Source organism: Schistocerca serialis, chromosome 9 (genome assembly GCF_023864345.2).
Source record: "Schistocerca serialis cubense isolate TAMUIC-IGC-003099 chromosome 9, iqSchSeri2.2, whole genome shotgun sequence".
Lineage (NCBI taxonomy): Eukaryota > Metazoa > Arthropoda > Insecta > Orthoptera > Acrididae > Schistocerca > Schistocerca serialis.
In genome coordinates this window covers 107,141,850-107,164,775 of record NC_064646.1, presented here as the reverse complement: position 1 = coordinate 107,164,775, position 22,926 = coordinate 107,141,850, and the positions used below count along the sequence as shown (strand labels likewise).

General features: G+C 43.1%; 1 protein-coding gene across 1 annotated transcript in view; it reads right to left on the bottom strand.

Annotated features, from left to right (window-relative positions):
- Positions 1-2,680: 2,680 nt before the first annotated feature.
- Positions 2,681-22,926, bottom strand: part of LOC126419402 (phospholipase A2-like) — a 57,139-nt gene continuing 36,893 nt past the window's right edge. The window contains exons 4-6 of the mRNA XM_050086591.1: positions 18,157-18,316; positions 13,362-13,514; positions 2,681-2,783 (exon numbers count right to left, since the gene is read on the bottom strand). Coding sequence (XP_049942548.1) covers positions 2,699-2,783; positions 13,362-13,514; positions 18,157-18,316 — 398 coding nt within the window. The 3' untranslated portion in view covers positions 2,681-2,698. The remainder of the gene's footprint in view (positions 2,784-13,361; positions 13,515-18,156; positions 18,317-22,926) is intronic.

Genomic DNA, 22,926 nt, shown 5'->3' with positions numbered 1-22,926 from the left:
TGCTCATAAGATGTGGCCCATGTCGCATCCAGTATTACGATACGGCGTAAGAAAGCCTCTCCTTCGCGCTCATAGCGCTCCAAGTGCGTCTGATCAGCGTCGTAACGCATCCATTTCTGCATTTCTGTCAAGTCATGCGGAACCCTTCGTAACGCAATTTTTCGAATGCTCAGGCGTTCCTTCAGGATGCGTAGCACAGTCGTATGCGCTAATCCGGTTTCGTGGGAGAGCTCACGAATCGTATGGAGTCGATCACTGTCCAATAACGCGGCAACAGCATGCACGTTTTCTTCAGAAGGTCGATCTGCCAGATGCATGTCTGCCACAGTTTGCCGACCTTAGTTGAAGGCTTTTACCCGACGTGCCACTGTTCTGTACGGCAATGCCGAGTCCCCGCACACCTCTTGAAGACCTTAATGAAAAAAATGGTTCAAATGGTTCTGAGCACTATGCGACTTAACTTCTGAGATCATCAGTCACCTAGAACTTAGAACTAATTAAACCTAAGGACATCACACACATCCAAGCCCGAGGCAGAATTCGAACCTGCGACCGTAGCGGTCACGCGGATCCAGACTGAAGCGTCTAAACCGCACGGCAACACCGGCCGGCTAGGCCTTAATGACACTGCCGTGCTGAACGACCTATGGCACATTCAGTCTGGATCCAACTCCCCTGTTCCTGTTTCGGAAACATAGTGACAGCGTTACGTTAGACCGCTCGCTCACAAGTGACTGTGTTTCCCTCGATTGTGCGCACGCCGGTGACGTGGGACGGGCGAGTCCATTTGCTACGAGGTGAGGTAGGCATGTCAACAACGTGTGCTATCAGCGGCAATAGTAGATTCCATTGCATAGTGTCTCCTCAGCTGTGTTGCCACTATTTAAATTCCAACCTACGTATTTAGAGACTGGCCCTTCTAAATGAACACCACTGTAGGTGCTGGAAGTGACACCCGGTGGCGTTGACGCAGCGCTGTGCTGGATCTATGAAGCAAATGGGTCGCACGTAGCAGCTCTGTCTGAGGAATAGCAGCAGCAGCGTTTACCATGTCCTGCAGTAGCTCTTCCAGTGTGTGATATTTATTTGAGTACACTGACTCTTCTATTTGCCCCACAGTTAAAAATTACAGGGGGAGAGATCAGGAGATCGAGGTGGCCGGGAGACTGCACTGCCCCTCCTCATTGTCCCTCACTGACCTTTCCTTGCAGAACACCTTAGCGTTCACTCGTGACGAGGTTGTCAAGTCGGTGATTGCTCTTGCTCCATCTTACTGAAAATATCCGTACAGCCGCTCAACTTCCATGAATTGATTCATCTATGGTTTAAACAGTTTCTGTATGTTCATCTTTCCACAGATGATTGCAGGGCATCGGCTGTTCTTCACAGAAGTCACGTCAGACAGCCTTCACCAGTCTAAGTTTCTAAATCGTTATTTTATTGGGATACCAATTACGGCGATATATTACACTAACTTCAGGCACCCTGGACGTATAAGAAGATTCCCACCTCGGTCTAGTCAAAATAAGAGCCAGCAATCAATGACTGCTATCCATACATTTTTGGCACACCGATCATTTCTGTGGTCGCTGTCTAAAAAATGTACGGATAGCAGTCATCAATAGTAACGTCATATTTCCGAGTAAAGTTAAACATCGGGACATTATTTTTCTACTCGCGTATGAGACATATGAACAGAATCAATAACAGACGGTATTTTTAAACAATATTCACTCGAAATAAGAATTATGCCTAGCTTCATTGTTTCTGTGTTTGCAGTGCAAACGGCAGGCACGATCTGGAAAATAAATTCGGTAACTGCTTATGTTCCAAGATCACACACATACTCTCTTGCTTTCAAATCAAATGCAAAATGACTTCACGAAACATGGTGAATAAGAGTTCAGCTTGCTACTGCAGGGGCGCTAAATAACGTGCCATAGTCTCTTTATGTTTCTTCTGTCTCTTTCGTAGATAGGATATTTGAGCAGTCTGTTATACAGTAGACAAGGGTGTAGTGAAGATGGCAAGATGTCGCCACTTAAACGATTCTTAACGCATGATGAGAATCGCATGACCATGTCTAATGACCTCAATGTTGACAGGACGTTAGACCTTGATCTTCCCCTAATCACGCGAGTCCTAGGTTACATTAGAATTTCTCAATCTGAGGCCACAATTATCTAAGGTGGATCCTCAGTATCGCAGAGACTATGGTGGTTCGACAGGCACATCCCAATGAGCAGGACGATCACAGTGTTTGACATCACGCCGCCCCCGCAAAGACATACGGGACGATGGACCGTCTGCTGTGAGCTACACACCTCCAGTTTGAATGTGGGGCCGTAGTAAGCCTTTCCTAACGGGACCTTATTGACAGAAACATAGCGCATAGGCTTCAGCAACGGAAGAGACGCCCGCCACTGATTTCAGATCCAGTGCCTTCCCGTGTCTTTTGGCTATATGTGTACAACGGAAACCCGCAGACAGAATTACTTCTCTAACAACCACAGTAGACAAAAAGTTAGTCACCCATAGACAGGGGATATCGTTGTAATATCTCTAATATCGCCTCTACTCTTGATAACCGTTTCATTTCGGAGGAAGATTGTCTACGAAGACTATGCATATGTAGAAAAGGTACGGGGAAATAAAAAACAGTAAACAGATATTTTGGTACTGATTTTATTACCCATCTTCAGTACAAAGGTACGTCGAACCATTGATACTTTGGCATCGCAGACTCATCCAGCTGATATTCCAGACACCTGGAGCGGATTATTCTAGAAACACAAAAACAGGTGTGTTAGATAAAATTAAGATAATATCAGATTACAAGAAGAAAGATCATTCCTAAAAATTATTTCACACATTTACCATAAAATATTACAGTTTTGTCTTATATTACATTAAAAGGTATACAGAGGAATATCAAAGTACGTTTTTCAGAGTCCATTCTGTCACATTCTCAATAAAAAATTCAGTGGTAAGATTTATTTCTCGAATCGGATACCTATCTTTATATGGATACTTCTTTAAAATTTATAGGGAATATGAGCTATAATCGAGTAGCTGAGAAAAAGTCTAGAAACAATGACAAATTTCTCTGTTGGGACTTCAAATTTATTTCGGTGAAAGATAACCAAGGCATGAACAACATATATATGAAATACGAGATCATATTTTTTGTGGTTTAAATTATATTTAATATAACTCAGCACTGTGTAGTGTGCGGTTATTACCCAACCTTGGGGCAAAAGCAGGTATTCTGCTGCCACAAACGGGCAATGCTACATCTCCCATCTGGTGAATGCGACACACCGACACTCACGTAAGTCATCGTAAATCCTCCCTGTTCAGTCCTCATGGTCCTACTTCTCACACTTTCTGTACTTTAGCCAGTCATTCGATTTTCTTGTGAATCAGCAGCTCTTTACAAAGAAGATCAGTTTGCCTGACACGACTTCAGATTCTTCTGGCTCTTTTCTGTTGTCTAGAAACGGAGTCCTTCAACAACTTTTTAACCTGCTGGGCAGATGCTTTTGTTGCACTTAGTTCATTTTATTGGGGGGGGACTCGGTGACCACAGCAAATTTTCCTCTCCACTTGGATGATGATGGCCTCTCGTAATGAGAAACTGGCGTCACACTCTGCGGTGATACAGTGAATGAAGTCTGTGTCAGCATACCAGTCAACGGACCAGGATGTGGAGAGGAAGCAGTAACTGACTCTGTTGTGTTCTGGGAATTTGGCATTATTCTTTCTGTTATAACTGACGATGCAAATTTCTCTCTTTTGCATTAAGAGGGAAGACACCAGTCTTTTTAAAACCAGATTGGTAATTTTGCATTGTTGCTGTTCTAGTATATGCAAGTCAGAACAATTGAGCTATTTGGAGGCGCTCGGGGTATCCGCGCGGTGTAAGGCGTCTTGTCACTGTCCGCGCGGCTCCCCCCGTCGGATGGTCAAGTCCACCCTCGGGCATTGGTGTGTGTGTCGTCCTTAGCGTAAGTTAGTTTAACTTAGATTTAGTAGTGTGTAGCGCTTAGGGACCGATGACCTAAGCAGTTTGGTCGCGTAAGACCTTACCACAAATTTCAATTTTTTTGAGCTATTTGGTTCTGGGTTGCCACTCTTCCCGGATGGCTGTTAAGCCACGTCTTAATTTCCTGGCCATATCTATATCTACATCTACGTGATAACTCTGCTATTCACAATCAAGTGCCTGGCAGAGGGTTCAACGAACCACCTTCAAGCTGTCTCTCTACCGTTCCACTCTCGAACGGCCCGCTGGAAAAGCGAACACCTAAATTTTTCTGTGCCAACGCTGATTTCTCTTATTTCATCGTGATGATCATTTCTTCCTATGTAGGTGGGTGCCAACAGAATATTTTCCCCGGAGGAGAAAACTGGTAACTGAAATTTCATGACAAGATTCCGTCACAACGAAAGCGCCTTTGTTTTTATGATTGCCACTCCAATTCACGTATCATGTCTGTCACACTATCTCCCCTATTTCGCCATAATATAGAACGAGCTGCCCTTCTTTATACTTTTTCGATGTCATCCGTCAGTCCCACCTGATGCGGACTCTACATCGCACAGCAATACTCCATAACAGGGCGGACAAGCGTGGTGTATGTAGTCTCTTTAGTAGACCTACTACACTTTCTAAGTGTTCTGCCAGTGGATTGCAGTCTTTGGTTTGCTCTACCCACAACATTGTCTATGTGAACGTTCCAATTTAGGTTATTTGTAATTGTAATCACTGAGTATTTAGTTGAATTTACAGCCTTCAGATTTGTGTCAAATTTAGTCGATTTCTTTTAGTATTCACATAACTTCACACTTTTCTTTATTCAGGATCAATTGCCACTTTTCGCATCACACAGATATCTTTTCTAAATCATTTTGCAATTCATTTTGGTCATCTGATGACTTTACAAGACGGTAAATGACAGCATCATCGGCAAAATATCTAAGACGGTTACTCAGATTGTCTCCTATGTCGTTATTATAGATCAGGAACAACAGATGGCCTATAACACTTCCTTGGGGAACACCGGATATTAATTCTGATTTACTCATTGACTTTCCGTCTATTACTGCGAACTCTGATCTTTGTGATAGGAAACCACGCATCCAGTCGCACGACTGCGGCGAAATTCCATAGGCATGCAGTTTGGTTACAAGACGCATGTCAGGAACGGTGTCGAAATACTGGAAATCTAAAAATATGGAATCAATTTGATATCCCCTGTCGACAGCACTCATTACTTCACGAGTATAAAGAACTAGTTGTGTTTCACAAGAACGATATTCTCTGAATCCGTGCTATGTGTCAATAAATCGTTTTCTTCGAGGTAATTTATGTTCGAACACAGAATATGTTCCAAAACCCTACTGCAAATCGACGTTAGTGATATGGGCCTGTAATTCAGCGGATTACTCCTATTTGCCTTTTTGGGTATTGGTGTGACTTGAGCTAGTTTCCCGTCTTTAGGGACGGAACTTTCTGTGTGCGAGCGGTTGTACATAACTGCTAAATATGGAGCCATTGCATCTGCATACTCTAAAAGGAACCTGATTGGTATACCATCAGGACCGGAAGCCTTGCCCTTATTAACTGACTTAATCTGCTTTGCTACACCGAGGATATCTACTTCTATATTTCTCATCTTGCAGTTGTTCTTGATTGAAATTCAGGTATATTTACCTCGTCTTCTTTGGTGACGGAGCTTCGGAAAACCGTGTTTAATAACTTTGCTCTAGTGGCACTATCATCAGTGACTTCACCGTTGTTATCGCGCAGTGAAGGTATTGATTGTGTCTTGCGACTGATGTGCTTTGTGTATGACCAGAACCTCTTTGGCTTTTCTGCCACGTTCCGAGACAGTGTTTCGTTGCGGAAATTATTAACAGCGTCTAGCATTGAAGCACGCGCTATATTTCGAACTTCTGCAAAACTTCGTAAATCTTGGATATTTTGTGTTCTTTTAAATTTGGCGTGCTTTTTTCGTTGCTTGTGTAACAGCCATCTGACCCGTTTTGTGTACCATGGGGGAGCAGTACCATCACTTATTAATTTATGTGATGTACATCTCTCAACTGCCGTCGATGCTATCCATTTTGAAATCACTCCATACCTTTTCTACGCTTATATGATCAGATCGGAAGGAGTGAAGACTGTCTCTTAAAAAGGCGTTAAGAGCATTTTTATCAGTTTTTTAATATGTATGCTTTTCTTTTCTTTTTGATGGTTGCAGGTGTTACGGCATTCAGCGTAGCAGCAACTGCCTTGTGGTCGCTAATCCCTGTATTCGTCATGATACTCCCTATTCGTCCAGGATTATTTGTTGCTAATACGTCAAGTATGCTTTCTCAACCCTTTACGCTTCGAGTGGGCTCGTGAAGTAATTGTTCAAAATAATTTTCTGAGAAAGCATTCTGTACAATTTCGAATGATGTTTTATGCCTGCCACCGATTTTAAACGTATAATTTTTGCAGCAAATCGAGGGTAGACTGAAGTCACCACCGACTATAACTGTATGATTGGGGTACCTATTAGAAATCAGACTCAAGTTTTCTTTGAACCGCTCAGCAACTATATCTTCTGAGTCGGGGAGTCGTTAAAAAGATCCACTTAATAGCTTAGTCCGATTGTCAACTATAACCTCTACCCATACTGTTTCGCAGGAACTATCTACTTCAATTTCACTACATCGTAAACTACTTCTGACAGCAACAAATACTCCACCAACAACTGTACTTAATCTATCCATTCTGAACACTGTTAGTTCGTTAGAAAAAAATTCTGCTGAGTTTATTTACGGCTTTTACCAGCTTTCTGTATCTATAATAATCTGAGATTCAGTGTTTTCTATTAGGGCTTGTACCTCTGGTTCTTTCCCAACACAGCTACGAGAATTTACAACTACAATACCGATAGTTTCTACAACTACCTTACTGTGTTTTACCTGCCCTCTTTTAGACGGACGCCCTTTCTGTGGTTTTATGAGACCCTATAACCTAAAACACCGCCCAGTCCCTTCCACACAGCCCCCAGTACCCGTGTAGCAGCTTCCTGAGTGTGGTGGACTCCTGACCTATTAAGCGGAACCGGGAAACCCACCAAACGATGGCGCCAGAGTCTCTGATTCAGACCTACTTGGCTCTGCACCAAAAAACCACAGTCAGTTCTGTCGACTGTGCTGCAGATGATGAGCTCCGCCTCAATCTCGCTAGCAAGACTGGCATCGTTTACCATTTCCGCTATCCGCCCGAAACCAGAGAGAATCCCCTCCGATCCAAAGCGACACACGTCATTGGTGCCGACTTGAGCCACCACCTGCAGCTGGCTGCACGCTGTAGTCTTCATGGCATCCGGAAGCATCCTTTCCAAATCTGGAATGGCACCCCCCGGTATGCACAAGGAGTGCACACAGGCTTCCTTCCCCTTCCTTGGCAGCCATGTTCCTAAGAGGTCCCATTGCCCGCCTAACGTTGGAGCTCCCAGCAAACCTACCCTCTATGATTGTCCAGACCTTGCGGGCCGAGAAGCTTCCTCTGGAACAGAGTGGACGACTGCATCCGGCTCAGAGACTTCGTGAGCCACAGATAACGCCCGAAACCTGTTCGTCAAACGAACCGTGGAGGCCCTACGTTCGGCCCCTCGGCAACTCTTTCGCAGCCTGACAAGCTTTGGAATGACCTCCCATTCGATAAAGCGCTTACGGCTCCATTTCAAATGTAAATATACCTCTTCAATAAGAGATACTTAATCAAACTGTTGGTGACAATAATAACATGAAAATTGGCGCAAAATAACTGTAAATTCTGTACGTAATTATTAAATAGTAGTTATTAAAACGTAAGTAGCGTACAGTTAAAAGCTTATATTTCACACATGTAAGTTAACTTTAACGAAACCATGGAGTAATATCAGGTAGTATCCCACAACTGCACCTTATCTGTAAAATTCCTTGTGTGTAAGACAATAACGAAGAATCGTTCAACACGACATATGTTCCCAAAAATTCTTAAAAGTATTGTACATTGAGCTCCTAGTTTCATGTTGTAATATGATGGTATAAGTTCCTTACTGAACACAAAATATCACAAAGTACACAAACTGATTTGCTCAACAACAACCATTTGACACTATCAAGCCTCATGGTCGTACTGAAGTTGCCGGCTGTCTTTATGGTCTAACGGCCAAAAGGCAATGTTGCCAACTCGTAAAGAGAGATATGAGGGTTCCCTGTTCTACAACATTACCCGATTCCACCTTAGCTTCCACTATGAGAAATATTTGCTACAAGTAGCGACTACTGAACGTGTAACTACCCAGCCAGTCGCAATAGTTTCGTGACAGGATGAATAAAATTATAGGGAAAAGTTAAAATGGTGGTTTCAATGCTTCAGGTTTTCCATCTAGTCTCCCCACACTTGAATACAAAGAGATGAACGTTCATAAATTGTTCAAATGGCTCTGAGCACGATGGGACTTAACTTCTGACGTCTTCAGTCCCCTAGAACTTAGAACTACTGAAACCTAAGTAACCTAAGGACATCACACACATCCATCTCCGAGGCAGGATTCGAACCTGCGACCGTAGCGGTCACGCGGTTCCAGACTGAACCACCTAGAACCGCTCTGCCACACAGGCCGGCAGTTCATACAACCCAACAAAACTGTCATGTCGGTTGTTCTTCAACTGCTCCGCTAAATTGGTTAGAATATCCGTTATGTTGTCAAAGCGTTGACCTTGCACGGGAAATTTCTGCACTCCGTCGCTTTGTGTTAGGTTCATATTTATAACACCAAGTCTCACACGTCCAGTACTTAGTATTGCCTAAAAAGTGGTTCAAATGGCTCTGAGCACGATTTGACTTAACTTCTGACGTCTTCAGTCCCCTAGAACTTAGAACTACTTAAACCTAACTAACCTAAGGACATCACACACATCCATGCCCGAGGCAGGATTCGAACCTGCGACCGTAGCGGTCGCGCGGTTCCAGACTGACGCGCCTAGAACCTCTCGGCCATTCCGGCCGACCTTTAGTATTGCCTGCTCAAAACTGATTGATCCAGTTCCCGTCTCTTTTTCACAGTATTGTTCGTTCAGGCTGCCACCGTAGTGATAGCGCTGACGTGTCATATACCCCATTAATAACACCAGTCTCTGAACTTTTTGGCTGGACGGTGCAATGCTACTAACGTTTCGATCGGAGCTCTACAAGTGCAGTTTATGCACATAAGTTTCTTTCCTGCTACCATTTCACTGAAAGCAAGGGGCTGGTATTTAAGCTCATACGAAATTTCAGGCCTTTAAGAAGGTTCTGTGGTTTCTGTTATTTGTTGTGCGGTGCCACAATTTCTACAGAATGGCGCTGCTGAAAAGTGCCAATCCTCTTTAAATTTTTTCAGTGCAAGGATAATGAAGATCATAATGATCGAGGACTTAATCGTAAACAAAACCAATCCGTGTTTTAACTATGTGGTGCTGAATAACACTGTGGTATTATTCGTATATTCATGATGCTCTTCGTTCGTGTCGGGCCTACATTAGCGTTCCACTGCTGCTTGGTATTTTTGGTATCTACTGGAAGAGTCTGCAGTGGTGAAACGTCTCACTGTGTTACATATACAAAAAACACACTTTTTGTCACGATTAAATGGATATTTACAAACAGTGTGTGGATCATAGTGAAATAAACCATCATAAAAACACATGCTCTGTTACAGGTAAAAGTTGGTATGTTTAATTGTTGTTCCATCTCTAAAAAGTATTTGAGATGAATCTAGGTTATATTGCACTACTGCTACAAAGAAAATTAGGATGCCTGAGTGAGTTCATGTCGCAAAAGATCACTATTTCTCGACTGACACATGCTTCCACGGAGATGACAAGCGATTACACTGGAAAGGGAAGCTGTAGACGGTACCCAGTATTTCGGTGGGAAATAGCGCAATCCATACCGTTTCTGCCGTGAATGTCCTGAGTACATCAGTGTAAAAATTATATACCTCAGACTATTCTTCTTGAATGACGTTTTACTTCTACACATTTTGTTTGGGACACTGACAAACTGAAATCTCGAGGTCTGTCGTCTAGGATGTTTCTTAGGTACCTTGTATGACAGCAGTACATAATATGAGTTTATAGTTGTTCTTTGGCGGTGAAGGAAATTTTACCGAATACCTGTGTCCCTGTCCAGATTTTCGTCTCTTTGGATAAGTTGCTGTGTTTTGTTCAGCTCCTGAAGAGATGAGTAATTTGTCTACCAATAGTAATCAATATTCATGTTTCTTCCAACAGCAAGTTACTGGACAATGTTGATGTCATTGTACCGAGGAAAAATACGAACAGACATCATCTAGGCTCTGTCCATTTTCTCTGAGACGTATTTCTTTCCTAATTCATACAGCATATACATAATCCATTATAGGATATAGCAACACAATATAAATATGTAAAAGGATTTGGGATTATGCTCTCCGTGATGTCCGCGAGACAGAAAGCAAACTTTTTACTGAGAAATGAGAAACGTCATCTTTTATGTCTTCATCTAGTAATACTCCCATCTTCTCTTTTAAGTTCTACACATTTTCCTATCCTCACCAATTCTGTGGATTCTGGTACACATTTGTAATACTTTCAGAATAGGACACCTCAATAACTCCTTTCGCATAGAGGAAAGTCTACCATAATTGATACACATATGACTTGCTTCGTAGAAAAATAGTCCAAGCTTGCTTTCATATTACAGAGAGACTTTCAGTCGTTTTGCTATCAAACAGAAGATTAGTCAAACAAGGTAAGGGTTTGTTCTGGTCTCGGAGCCTTATTTTATCCTCATTTTCACCATTTTTTCCTGCCAGGAATTATTATTCCATACAAATATTTATCAACAAACAAAAGTACATATGCTAAACACGATTTAAATAATTTTTGATCTATAAATTGATGAGCGTATACAGCACAAAATGGTAGCCAAAATGCCTCTGCGCAGATTGCGCAACTAAATGGTTCGCAGGATTGAGGATGAAGTATAGGTCTGCAACCGTAATTCAACATATATACAAAATCAAAATTAAATGCTCCATGGCGTGAACCAAGAATATTAAATTCACTGATGTGCGTTTCAAAACGGTGGCCATTTCAAAACGTAGGTACTGAAAATCGACCAATTTTATTGGCTTTAAACGTAAATAAATAGCGAACAATATGAAAAACGTACTGTTTATTGTGGTCGGTCTTATTAAATCCAAAACGGAATACAATTTTACAGGGTACTTTCTTTTCTTTTTAAGAAAATTATTCTAAGCAGTTTAACAAACTTTGTCACGAGAAATACACCTTTAAAATTGTAAGTGGCCTGTTCGTACGTTGACCGCACTATAGACTGTATTAATATCACTGACAGCGCCCCGCGACCTCAGTAAAAGGCTCTGTGGTTCGGCGGACTTGCATTTAGCAGTTAGCGGTTAGCAGTTAGCGATCGCGGTTCGGACGTGTGTCCTTCATGGAGATTTAGTGCTGGTAGCACATGCATTGTAAAATGATGATTGATGTATTTGCTAATATTTGGGTAGTGGAATTATTGACGATTATATAATTTTGGGAACAGGATGTCACATGATTAAGATAAAATCTGCTAAATACATCGCAGGATCTTCAACAAAATCATTCTTTTGCTAACCATACGCCTACTAGTAGTTAGAGCCTATAGTAGTTAGCATCTTTTCATTGAGTCGGCTGTAGTTTTTCTTGCTGTAGTTGCTGTAGTTCGTTTAATGAAGATTTTCTGTGTAGTTAGTGCCTTATGAAAATAGCATTGGTTATTGTTAGGATTTCTTCCAATTTTGGGGCCATTCTTTTGTGTTAATTATCTGGAGTCATGTTGTCATTTTAGAGCAGTCAGAATGTGTTGCGCTTGTATATTGTGGGTAGTAAATGAATAAGTTAGGTTTGAGTCATCGTTGTCAGGGAAAATTCTGTAGGGCAGTTTTGTAATGATAAAAATAAGTAACTAGACAGTAGGTTCAGTTGCATTCAGCAGTTTCAGTACAAACAAACTAGTTTCAAAGTTTCGAATTCAGTTTTACTCTTACCATTAATCTGCTGTTCCTGGCCAGCAGAGTAAATGATCATCTTCTTCGAAGACCTCATTTTCTAGACAGCGAGTTTCTCTAGCGTCAATTATAGGCTCAGGGCTTGTCTGGAACGAGTGGCAGTACGAACCTTTGAGGCATTTCCCGTCCCTTTTCGTGGCGAATAAGGAAACCGTGGTGCCGATAACGACTCCCATGACTTTCATGTCAACCAGGATATCCTTAAATCCGTCATTAAAATTACGCACGCCTGATTGGTAGCAACTATGACAACTTCTACACTCGAAGGCATGTGTTTCGGATCGTAAGTCCAAGATGAATTCATTGTCGTTCTGGGCATCGGCCTAAGGCATCTCTCCATCACACTGTCGTCAGTCATATGTTTGTACACGTCAGCAATAGCTTTAGTAACTTCCCTCCTCAGAAATGGCTTATAATCAAACGTATCCTGTGTCATGTTCATATCAGCTTGCTTCCATTTACACCAACTTTTAGAACAGGAACAGTGCTGCCGATTGTCATAACTGCTTTTTTAGTCTCACATTCGTCGCAAGCATATACTTGAGACCTCTGGTGGGCAAGTACATCGAATATATCGATATTTTATTCGACCCAGAATGTTACGGAGGAAGAGATGTCGATCGGAGTCGCGATGCACCAAACGCCAAGAGCGGCTAGGGTGGGCCTATGCGCGCTCCCATTCAAACATGATTTTCAGGCACAAAGAATTATTTACCGACAAAATTCTTTTGATGTTCTTAAGACAATAAAGAGTCAAAATACGCAAAAAAACCACTTTTTGAAAACTTCACACCGAGGTTCAAATGGTTCAAATGGCTCTGAGCACTATGGGACTTAACATCTGTGGTCATCAGTCCCCTAGAACTTAGAACTACTTAAACCTAACTAACCTAAGGACATCACACACATCCATGCCCGAGGCAGGATTCGAACCTGCGACCGTAGCAGTCCCGCGGTTCCGGACTGCGCGCCTAGAACCACTAGACCACCGCGGCCGGCTCACACCGAGGAAACCCCCTAACAAGGGAAAGCCAAGTAAACGTGTACGTATACAATCCACTGATGACTGCATTTGTTTCTGAAGTTAACAAGGAATGCAGTAAGAAATGCTGTCTCGAATTTCCCTGTGACTGTCCGTGACGCTGAAAGAACCAGCCTAACGTCTTAAGACAATATTGCTTGTAGAAGAGCCAATGTGAACAGTGTGACGGCGATACTCACGTGGAGTAGCGCCTGCACTCGACGATGGGGTAATCCTTGCGGTAGCACTGCGTGTTGAGCAGGTTGAAGTAGGCCACGCCCACCTGGAAGCTGACGGGGGAGTCCACCGCCTTCAGGCAGTCGTAAAATTTCTCGTCGCAAGTGCACTCCAGCCTGCAAGAGAGCGCAACTACTCGACACTCTGGTCTACGAGAGGCTAGCGGGAGACTTGTCTAGGGGAATTCCGTCCGAGGACACTCGTCTCCTTGACGTTAAAACGAACGGTGGGCCTAAGACTCTCGATCGCTAAAGGCCTTTAGAACCAGAAAACTGACAATCGCAGTCTGATTCGGATCGCTTGTGGTGATCTGCAAAGTGGTAGACAGTAAGATTAGTGAATGTCCTAAGGACACTGCGTCACACAGCCCATGGTGAGACGCCAGTTTAAAGTGTGTTTTATGGTGTGTCTTATGTTTTTAAGTACACTAACACATGCGGAATTTCTCGGTATTATTATTAAACGTAAAGCAAGATTTCGATGCTACGGAGGAAAATTAGCAATATTTAACGTAACTTCAGACTGATTGAATAAATAATTGTGAATAGGAACGTAGTATGACAGCTGAAAATCTAAGTAACTGTAAACGGTATTATCAAAACTGTAACTATTTCTAAGCGGTGGAATGAGTGAACGAAGAATTGGGTTGAAAATCCCATCGCGGACGACGGGGTGGTGAGATGTACTGGGACGTTTTACAAGTTCTCCGCACCTGTTCATAGTAACTTCTGTTCGTTTGGTACATCTTGATGGAAAAGAATTTTTGAAAGGAGGTGATTTTTCGGTCGTTAGTTCCACAGATTATTTATTTTTATGCAATTATTTCACCTGACAACATTAAAGTCTTCAAGATCTCTCTTACCTCCAACCAAACATCATTAGTCAGTTAACACTGAAATACATCCACTCAGTTTCAGCATGCTGTTCGGCAGTAGGCAGCAAATTACTACGATTCAATGAAATTACAAAACCTTTAAAGGTGCACAGAAGTTTGTTTCATTGACATGGTGACCGGTTTCGGAATTAAGTATATTATGAAGCTACCCACATTATTCTGTTGTGATAGGACAATTGTGAACGGATTTATACTAGACTAAATTCCAAAACCGGTAGCCATTTAAATAAAAGAAACGTCTGTGCAACTTTGACTGGTTTGTAATTTCGTTGGAATATAAGTAGTATGTGACAGTAAGTAATGATAATAATAGTAATATTAACAATATCTTTCAAAATAATAATTATAATTACGATAACTGCAATATAATAATAAATATAGTGATGGATATATGTAAACTTTTTTGACGTTCATCTTATAACCTCTTTTAAAGACACAACCCATTCCGTTCAGTTGCTCTTCCAAGTCCAATGCCGTCTGTGACCAAATTAATATGTCATCAGAAAGCGCAGAGTTATCATATCTTCTCCCAAAAATTTTATTTGCTTCCCACATTTCGCCTTCCCACATTTCCTTAACACAGCTTTAAAGTACAGAATGAATAATAGACTCGAACCCTGCCTCAGTCCCTTCTCAACTACTTCTTCCCTTTCATTACCTTCGACTTACGTAACTAAATTATACACCAAAGCGCCAAACAAACTGGTACGGGCATGGGTATTCAAATACAGAGATATGTAAACAGGCAGAATATGACGCTGCGGTCGGCAAGTGTCTGGCGCAGTTGTTAGATGGCTTACTGCTGCTACAACGCAGGTTATCAAGTATTGAGTGAGTTTAAACGTGATGTTGTAGTCGGCGCACGAGCGATGGGACACAGGATCTCCGGGGTAGAGATGATGTGGTGATTTTTCCGTACAACCACTTTACGAGAGTACGGTGAATATCCGAAATACGGTGAAACATCAAATCACCGGCATCGCTGCGACTGGCGAGGGATCCTGCAAAAACAGGACCAACGACGACTGAAGAGAATCGTTCAAAGTGACAGAGGTGAAACCCTTCCACAAATTGCTACAGATTTCAATGCTGGGCCGTCAACAAGTGTCAGCGTGGAACCATTCAACAGAATATCATCGACATGGGCTTTCGGAGCCGAAAGCCCACTCTTGTACCCTTGATGACTGCACGACACAAAGCTTTACGCCTCATCTGCGCCCAACTACACCAAGACTGGACTATTGATGACTGGAAACATGTTGCCTGGTCGGACGAGTCTCGTTTCAAATTGTATCGAGTGGATGGACGTATACGGGCATGGAGACAATTTCAAGAATCCATGGACCCAGCATGTCAGCGGGGGATTAGTCAAGCTGGTGGAGGCTCTGTAATGGTGTGGAGCGTGTGCAGTTGAGTGATAGAGGAACTCTGATACGTCTAGGTACGACTCTGAGAGGTGACACGTACGCAAGCATCGTGTGTGAACATCTGCATCCAGTCATGTCCACTGTGCGTTCCGACGCACTTGGGAAATTTCAATGCGACCCCCCTCATGCCAAGGATTGCTACACAAGGTCTCCAGAAACACTCTTCGGAGTTTAAACAGTTCTGCTGACCACCAAACTCCCAAGAAATGAACATTATTGAGCATATCTGGGATGCCTCGTAACGTGCTTTCAGAAGAGCTCTCCACACCCCTCGTACTCTTACGAATTTATGGACAGTCCTGCAGGATTCATGGTGTCAGTTTCCTCCACCACTACTTCAGACATTAGTCGAGTCCATGCGACATCGCACTTCTGCGTGTTCGCTTGGGCCCTACACGATTTTAGACAGGTGTACCAGTTTCTTTGGCTCTTCAGTGGATAACTTGCGTATAAATTTCTGCACAAGATGTTGGTATTTTCCCTGCAGTCTTGAGAATTTTAATAAGTATGGTCCAGTGACACTTTAAAAATCATTCTCTAAATCTACGAAAGTCATGAACGTAGATTTACCCTTCGTTAAACTCTCCTCTAATAGTACCGTCTCGTGTTTTTCTACATCGAACTGATCTCCCCGAAGCGTTGCCTCTACCAGATGTTCCATTCTTTCGTGAACAAGTCATGTCTGAGACTATAATATTCTTCTCACATATTTTGCAAGCCAGGTGGAACATTAGTGATATAATTAGCTTTCTCAAGAATCTCAGTTATTCTGAGGGAATGTCGTACAGTCCATGGCCTTTTATTCGATTTACCTCCTTTAGTTCTTCGTCAGATTATTGTTGCAGTATCTTCTTCCTATCTGATTTTCGTTTACCTACTCTTCCGCGTCTGTAATACTGCCTTTGAGTTAATCTCCCTTTTATAGCCCTTCTGTATATTCCTTACACCTTTCAGCTTTCCTTGGTTCTTGCTTGTCATCTTAGGTCTTGATATTCATTCAGCTGCTTCTGTTTTCTCGGAAGGCGTCGTCAAGTTACCAGTAAGTGGCATATATTCTTGCCTCCAGTCATGCGTGCTTCCATAGCCCTGCGTTTGTTCTTTAGCCATATTGGCTGCGCCATTTTACTCTTTCTGTCAATATCATTTCTTAGAGTTCTGTATACTCTTTCCTTGCATCGTATGCTGCAGTTTTACATGTTCTCCTTTCGTCTATTAAAGTGAATATATCGTCTTTTCCCCAAGGAAACCTACTGGGTCTTCTCCTTTGGGCTGCAAAACTCAGTGTCCCGTAGACACTTAACTAATGTCAGGTCCCTATCTTGACCTAGAGATGAATGAACGGGCTGCGTATCCGTGCGCCGATTGATGCTAGTGTGTGGAGCGGTACGTTTTGTTGGGTATATCTACTGGCACTGTTGATATTTTTAAAAACATCGGGAATCTTATAAATAAATTTAAAAAAAAGACATTGTCGGCTTTCGATATAACGGAGAAAATTATCGATACGTGGATATATCGGAGGAAAAAATGTCGACGTACCGGCCTATAAAAGTATAGGCTGCACATTGTAAGTACACTTCCGGTTTTAGCAGCCCGCCTAGCCCCCTTAGAGCAAGAATTGAATGAAAAACGATGCTCGTTCACGCTTGGCGATAAGCACTTTGGTAGCCATGGTGACTGCATGTAAGTGGCAGAATACAAGGTGTCCGTTGGGACAGTCATTCGGTTTCGTCACGTAGCGGATTTGTCCGAAACATTTCATGTCGACTTCCCTGTTTTTTTTTTTTTTTTTTTTCATTTATGCCCACGCCAGTGAAGTAGCACATGTATTGTCAAAATTGAGTGGCGAAGCTAAACGTTGCTGTTTCTGTTCGTAGCTCCAAGCGCCGACTCGTCTGCATATCCCCCCATATGCCTCCGCTCGTCGCAATGACCAATCTTGTCATATAGATTTTTGTTCATTATTTTCAGAAGCTGTTTTTGATGAATGTCGATATGAGAAAGCAGCAAACCAGATGCGATAAAGATTGCTTTTTAACGCTACTGGTGCGTTATTTCTTCATATCGGGGGTCGTTATTCCATCTATACCACAATCCCCCTGTGCAATCTGACTTTTTCTTTTGTGCCATCCATACTTGCTTCAGAAAGTCAAAGAGAAAGACTCGACATGATTACAGCTCAAAAAGTAGTATGACTTCTTCGCACAGTGAAAGTAAAATTATGTTCTACTACAATTTAAAAAAAAAAAACTTCAATTATTTACCTAAAATTGTGAAAAAAATATAAAAAAGAAATATAATATAAAGTAATAATAAGGCACTCAGGATTGCCATTTTGATATCGATATATCGGGGCAAGAACATCGCCGACGCATACCGATATCTTCTGTGAAAAACATCGATGTATCGGTATTTTATGAACAGCGCAACACCCACCTCGTGTAGAAGGCCTTGTTGGTGAGCCCGTGCGCCATCTGGCCCGCCTCGATGACGTCTGGGCAGGAGTCGTGAGCGCGGCAGCAGGCGTCCGTGTCGGCGAACTGGCCCAGGTCGTCGTAGTCGGACGCCACGTTGCCAGACCCACACCACTTGGTGCCTGCGGACACACGCGGGGCGCACACCATCAGCAGAGAGAGAAGACAGATCACGGAAAATGTAGGGGGTGGCCAAAAATTTGACAACACTGCGAGAAATACACGGTTGAACATAAATGCAGATGCCAGCCGAGTCTGCAGGTTGCGCTGTTGTATGTGACCATGGCCCCTTGGCTGGAAGGCACTAGTTCAGCACCCAGCAGCATCTAGACTGTGCAATGTCCTCAGTACGTCGTAAGCGTCAGTCGGGCCCAAAACATTGTGTTGTGTTGATGTGAATGCAAACTGAGAGAGAAAACTGGATTCGAACGAGGGCAAAATCTTGGTGTTCATACCGTTGGTGCTCATGTAACCAAGGAGATCCAAGTGTTTGGTGTTTCAAGAGGCACCACGTCAGAGAGTTATACCGCATACGGGGAAAATGGAGAAACATCACCCAGCGAGTCACAACGCGGACCAAAGTGTGTCTTCAGTGATAGCGACAGGCGATCACTGAAGAAGATTGTAATTTTTTAGAACATTTCTCCTGGAGAAAACAGCGGCTAGCAAGGATACTTTAAAAGTTGATTAAAAACAGTGTTGACCGCAACAAAATATTTATTTGTGATTGCTACAGGTTTCGGTCTGAATCTCACCACCTTCAGATCAGTTATATAATGAAGCTAAGTTGTTGTGGTGAACGGAGAACCACCACCGTCTACCAGCATTATATAAATGAAATGAAGAAGTCACCTTCTCACCGAAACCGTTAACCATCGAAAATAAATATTCTATTGCGCTCACAACTGTTTCTAACCGATCTCTGAAGAGGATTACTTGAAAAATAAGAGGACAAGAGTTGCCAAAGCCACTGCAGAACTGAATGTCGCACTGGCAAACCCAGTCAGCACCAAAACAACAAGAACAGAGATCCATAGGCAGGAAAACGTGGTGCTGAAGGTATCAAACATGCCCTGTGTAGCAACGGAAGGAAGTCGTCTGTCTTGTTTCACACGGTTTCCAATTTCTTGCCGAGTCTGCGCATGAAGAGTGAAACATGGGGGGGTGGGGGGTTCGGTTATGATTTGGGCAGACATGTTGTTGTATTCCTTGGGACCCATGGGTACTCGCCAATCTTCTATTAATGCCAACGATGATGTGAGCATTTTGGCTCATCAGGTCCATCCAATGATACAATATTTCTTACTCCAATGGTGATGCTATGTTCCAAGACTACAGGGACCATGTGGAAACTGGTCGCATTGCACAGGGATGAATTGCCGCATCTACCCTGGCCACCACTGTCACCAAATCTCAGAGTTATTGAGCCTCTGTCGTCTACTTTGGAGACAATGGTCCGTGATCGCTATCCACCACCATCATCGGTACCTGAACTTGCCACTGTTTTGCAGAAACAATGGTATACGATTCCCTTGGGAAACATACATGATCAGTATTTATCCATTCCGAGACAAATGGAAGCTGTTTAGAATGCCAAAGGTCCTCCTGAACCATATTAAGTATGGTAATGAGTTATGTTTGGTGTTTCCGTATTTTTTTCCACCCCCTGTACATGCATCACGGCAACTACCACGCCTCAGTGACTGAAAATGGGCCGCGCGGGCTTAGCCAAGCGGTCTAGGGCGCTGCAGTTGTGGACTGTACGGCTAGTCCCGGCGGAGGTTCCAGTCTTCCCTCGGGCATGGGTGTGTGTGTTTGTCCTTAGGACAATTTTGGTTAAGTAGTGTGTAAGCTTAGGGACTGATGACCTTAGCAGTTAAGTCCCATACGATTTCACACACATTTGAACATTTTGAACTTCTGCCACAATTAGCCGCCTGTCCTGTTGTACGAGTCTGCCCAGCCTACGGCGTCCGACATCTGTAATGAGGGTTCGCCGCCCAACCTCACGACGTCTGGACGTGATTACACTAAGGTTTGCCACTTGTGAAAGACACTCTCCACAGCTCTCCTCGAACACTCGAAAAGTCGAGCAGTTTCCGAAATGCTCGTGCCGAGCCTCCGGGCTCTTCTTCAAACTCGGATAAATCGCACGCCTTCCCCATTCTAGATACGGACAGCTCGCTCACTGATATTATTAGCACCGAGGTGTGTCTGACTGGCACTCATTCCTCGCCTTGTGACGCTTCTATCTCCCGGACTAGTTTGTATCGACAGTTGGTCGATGTCGTGTCTGCCTCATCACTGTGCTGTCTCATCATTTTTCTGAAAACAGGGTGATTTTATTCAGGATTCCAAAATACCACATTATTCCCCACTTCTTTGGCTACAAAAGCTCAAATTTTCAACATAATATCCGTCACCAATACCAACAGAGACGTCCAGTTGAGCAGCGAGGTGTCTGTACGTTCCAACACTGCTGTGTGTGGCCACTCGGCACTCCAGGCAGGTAGCAGCAATGACCGAGTTACGTTGTTAGCACGCTGGTGAGTGTATTGCCGAATCAGGCACAGGCAGGAAGACAGCACACAACAATGACATCCAGTAAGTCGCTCACACTATATGTTGCATATGTGCGTCTCAGTGCAAGACACACCCGAGTTCACAGATACGAGCCGTGGACGTCAGCGTAGGATGCAGCGACAGTGGCCCACACACGCAAACATGCACCAGCACAGGGTGCGTGCACAAGGCAGGTGGTGGCTCAGCAGTGAACCATAGTAGCCTGGGTAGGCGCTCAGAAGTTCTTAGACATCAGGTAACATATGGCCCCGTGGCTGGAAGGCACCAGTTCAGCACCCAGCAGCATCAAGAGTAGGCATAGCCCATAGTCTGCAGCTGGTAGATGTGGCGTCCAGTAGCAGTAAATAGGGTCGCCCACATCAGGACGATGATTGGCATAGAGTACCCCTCTGAGCTGGCTGCAGATGGTACGAGACAATGCCTGATGACAGCACATGTTTCTTCCCCTCCTGCATTTTTATGTGTGGACTATATTCCAGTCCTGGCAGCCATATCTAGTCTGGCATATGCTAACCAGCCTTGCTGTAGTGCCAGGATGCAGCATTCAGTAACATTAACTTGGATTCTCTATAGTTCCTTGCATCAGACAGCAGTGACCGTTCTATCATGCACTCATACCACCTCACATACATTCCACAGTCGGTAACGGAATGGCAATGCCGATAGTGGTCATACAGAATCTGTCAGACCCAATGGAGCACGCTCACTGAGCCACATCTCCAGTATCTCTGTACTTCAAACACCGCTGCTGACGCTGTATAGGATGGCCGGAGACAGCCACTCATCGCACTCATGTTTTGAGCCTCATCTCACCGACACCACAGTCAGTGCCTGTCACAGCGAGCTTCATTCTTGTTGACACTCTGATAGCTGCACTCTGTTTTCTTGCTACGTTATTTGTAATGAGTCTACATAAGATGGGTGAAACACAAGTAAATCTTTAGCTCACTGTGTTAACTTGTGCACTGATCTTTCCTGCTCCTGTACAGCTTTCCGATGATGACAGTTGCTGTACCAATCTGTAGCCCACCTCTCCTTACCGCCGGGTACAAAGTGCATGACAGCTGTCATATTTTCAGATTCAGACGAGTGCAATTCACACGCATTAATACGCCGATCAAACAAAAACCTACATCCCATTGCATTTGAAATATACCTTCTTGAAGCACCAGAAACATGCACGGCAGTCATGGAATTATGTGCATTTCTTAATTTCGTCTACATCGACAATTTTCCGTTGTAGATGTTTCTCTATAGACACGACACATTCGAACTAGTGACGGTTTCCCAGGACCGTGTTGTACCATACTTATTTCATGTCACTACAATTGAACTTTTTTTTCCATGTACATCAATAAATATCCGAGTAAAATACAAGCCTAAAATTGAAGAAGACTAACAAACAACAGAAATAATTGACACTGTTACCAAGGATTATTTGAAAGAATAAAAAATATCGAATCATAAAAGATTAAATATTGCATTGCTTGAATTATAGCTAAGGGCATTATTGTTGAACCGCTTGTATTTTGATGTCGTGAACCATAAAGCATACACAAGAGTGTTTATTGCCCACGTCAAGAGCTTTTCAGTTATTTATAAATTTCCAAATTTTTCAGCTTGAAAACTGCATCGTATTTGAGATGTGCAAACGTTGGCCACTTTCATTACCCGAAGGTAATATGGAGAGTTGATTCGAGATTGTTTTTTATAAGTTCTAGCAGTCGATCTTGTAGAGTCAGTTCCTTCAAACTTGCATACTAGTTCATGTTCTTGGTAAATAAATACAAGGTGTGCATAAATCTGTTAAAGTAAGTGTCTATATTTTTGTGTTTTCTGGTTCTGTTGGTTAAACTACAAAAATGGCATCAGTGAGTTGTAGTGAGCATGGATTTCATGTTGATGGTAGCAACATGACAAATACGATAATGGGAGAAGCAGGTACCGATTCTGTAGGATCCGAATCTGAGCCCCAGTCCTAGCATTCCCCAAACGATAGAAGGCTTAAATCCACTATTTGAAAAACTTGTGACTATAGTGGATACGAATTTCAAATAATTAGTGCAAGAGCAATCTGCACAAGCCGAGGCAAAACTTGAGGGATGGGACGCGCTCATGGATGTCTGCGATAACGGGTTAGCCACACAAA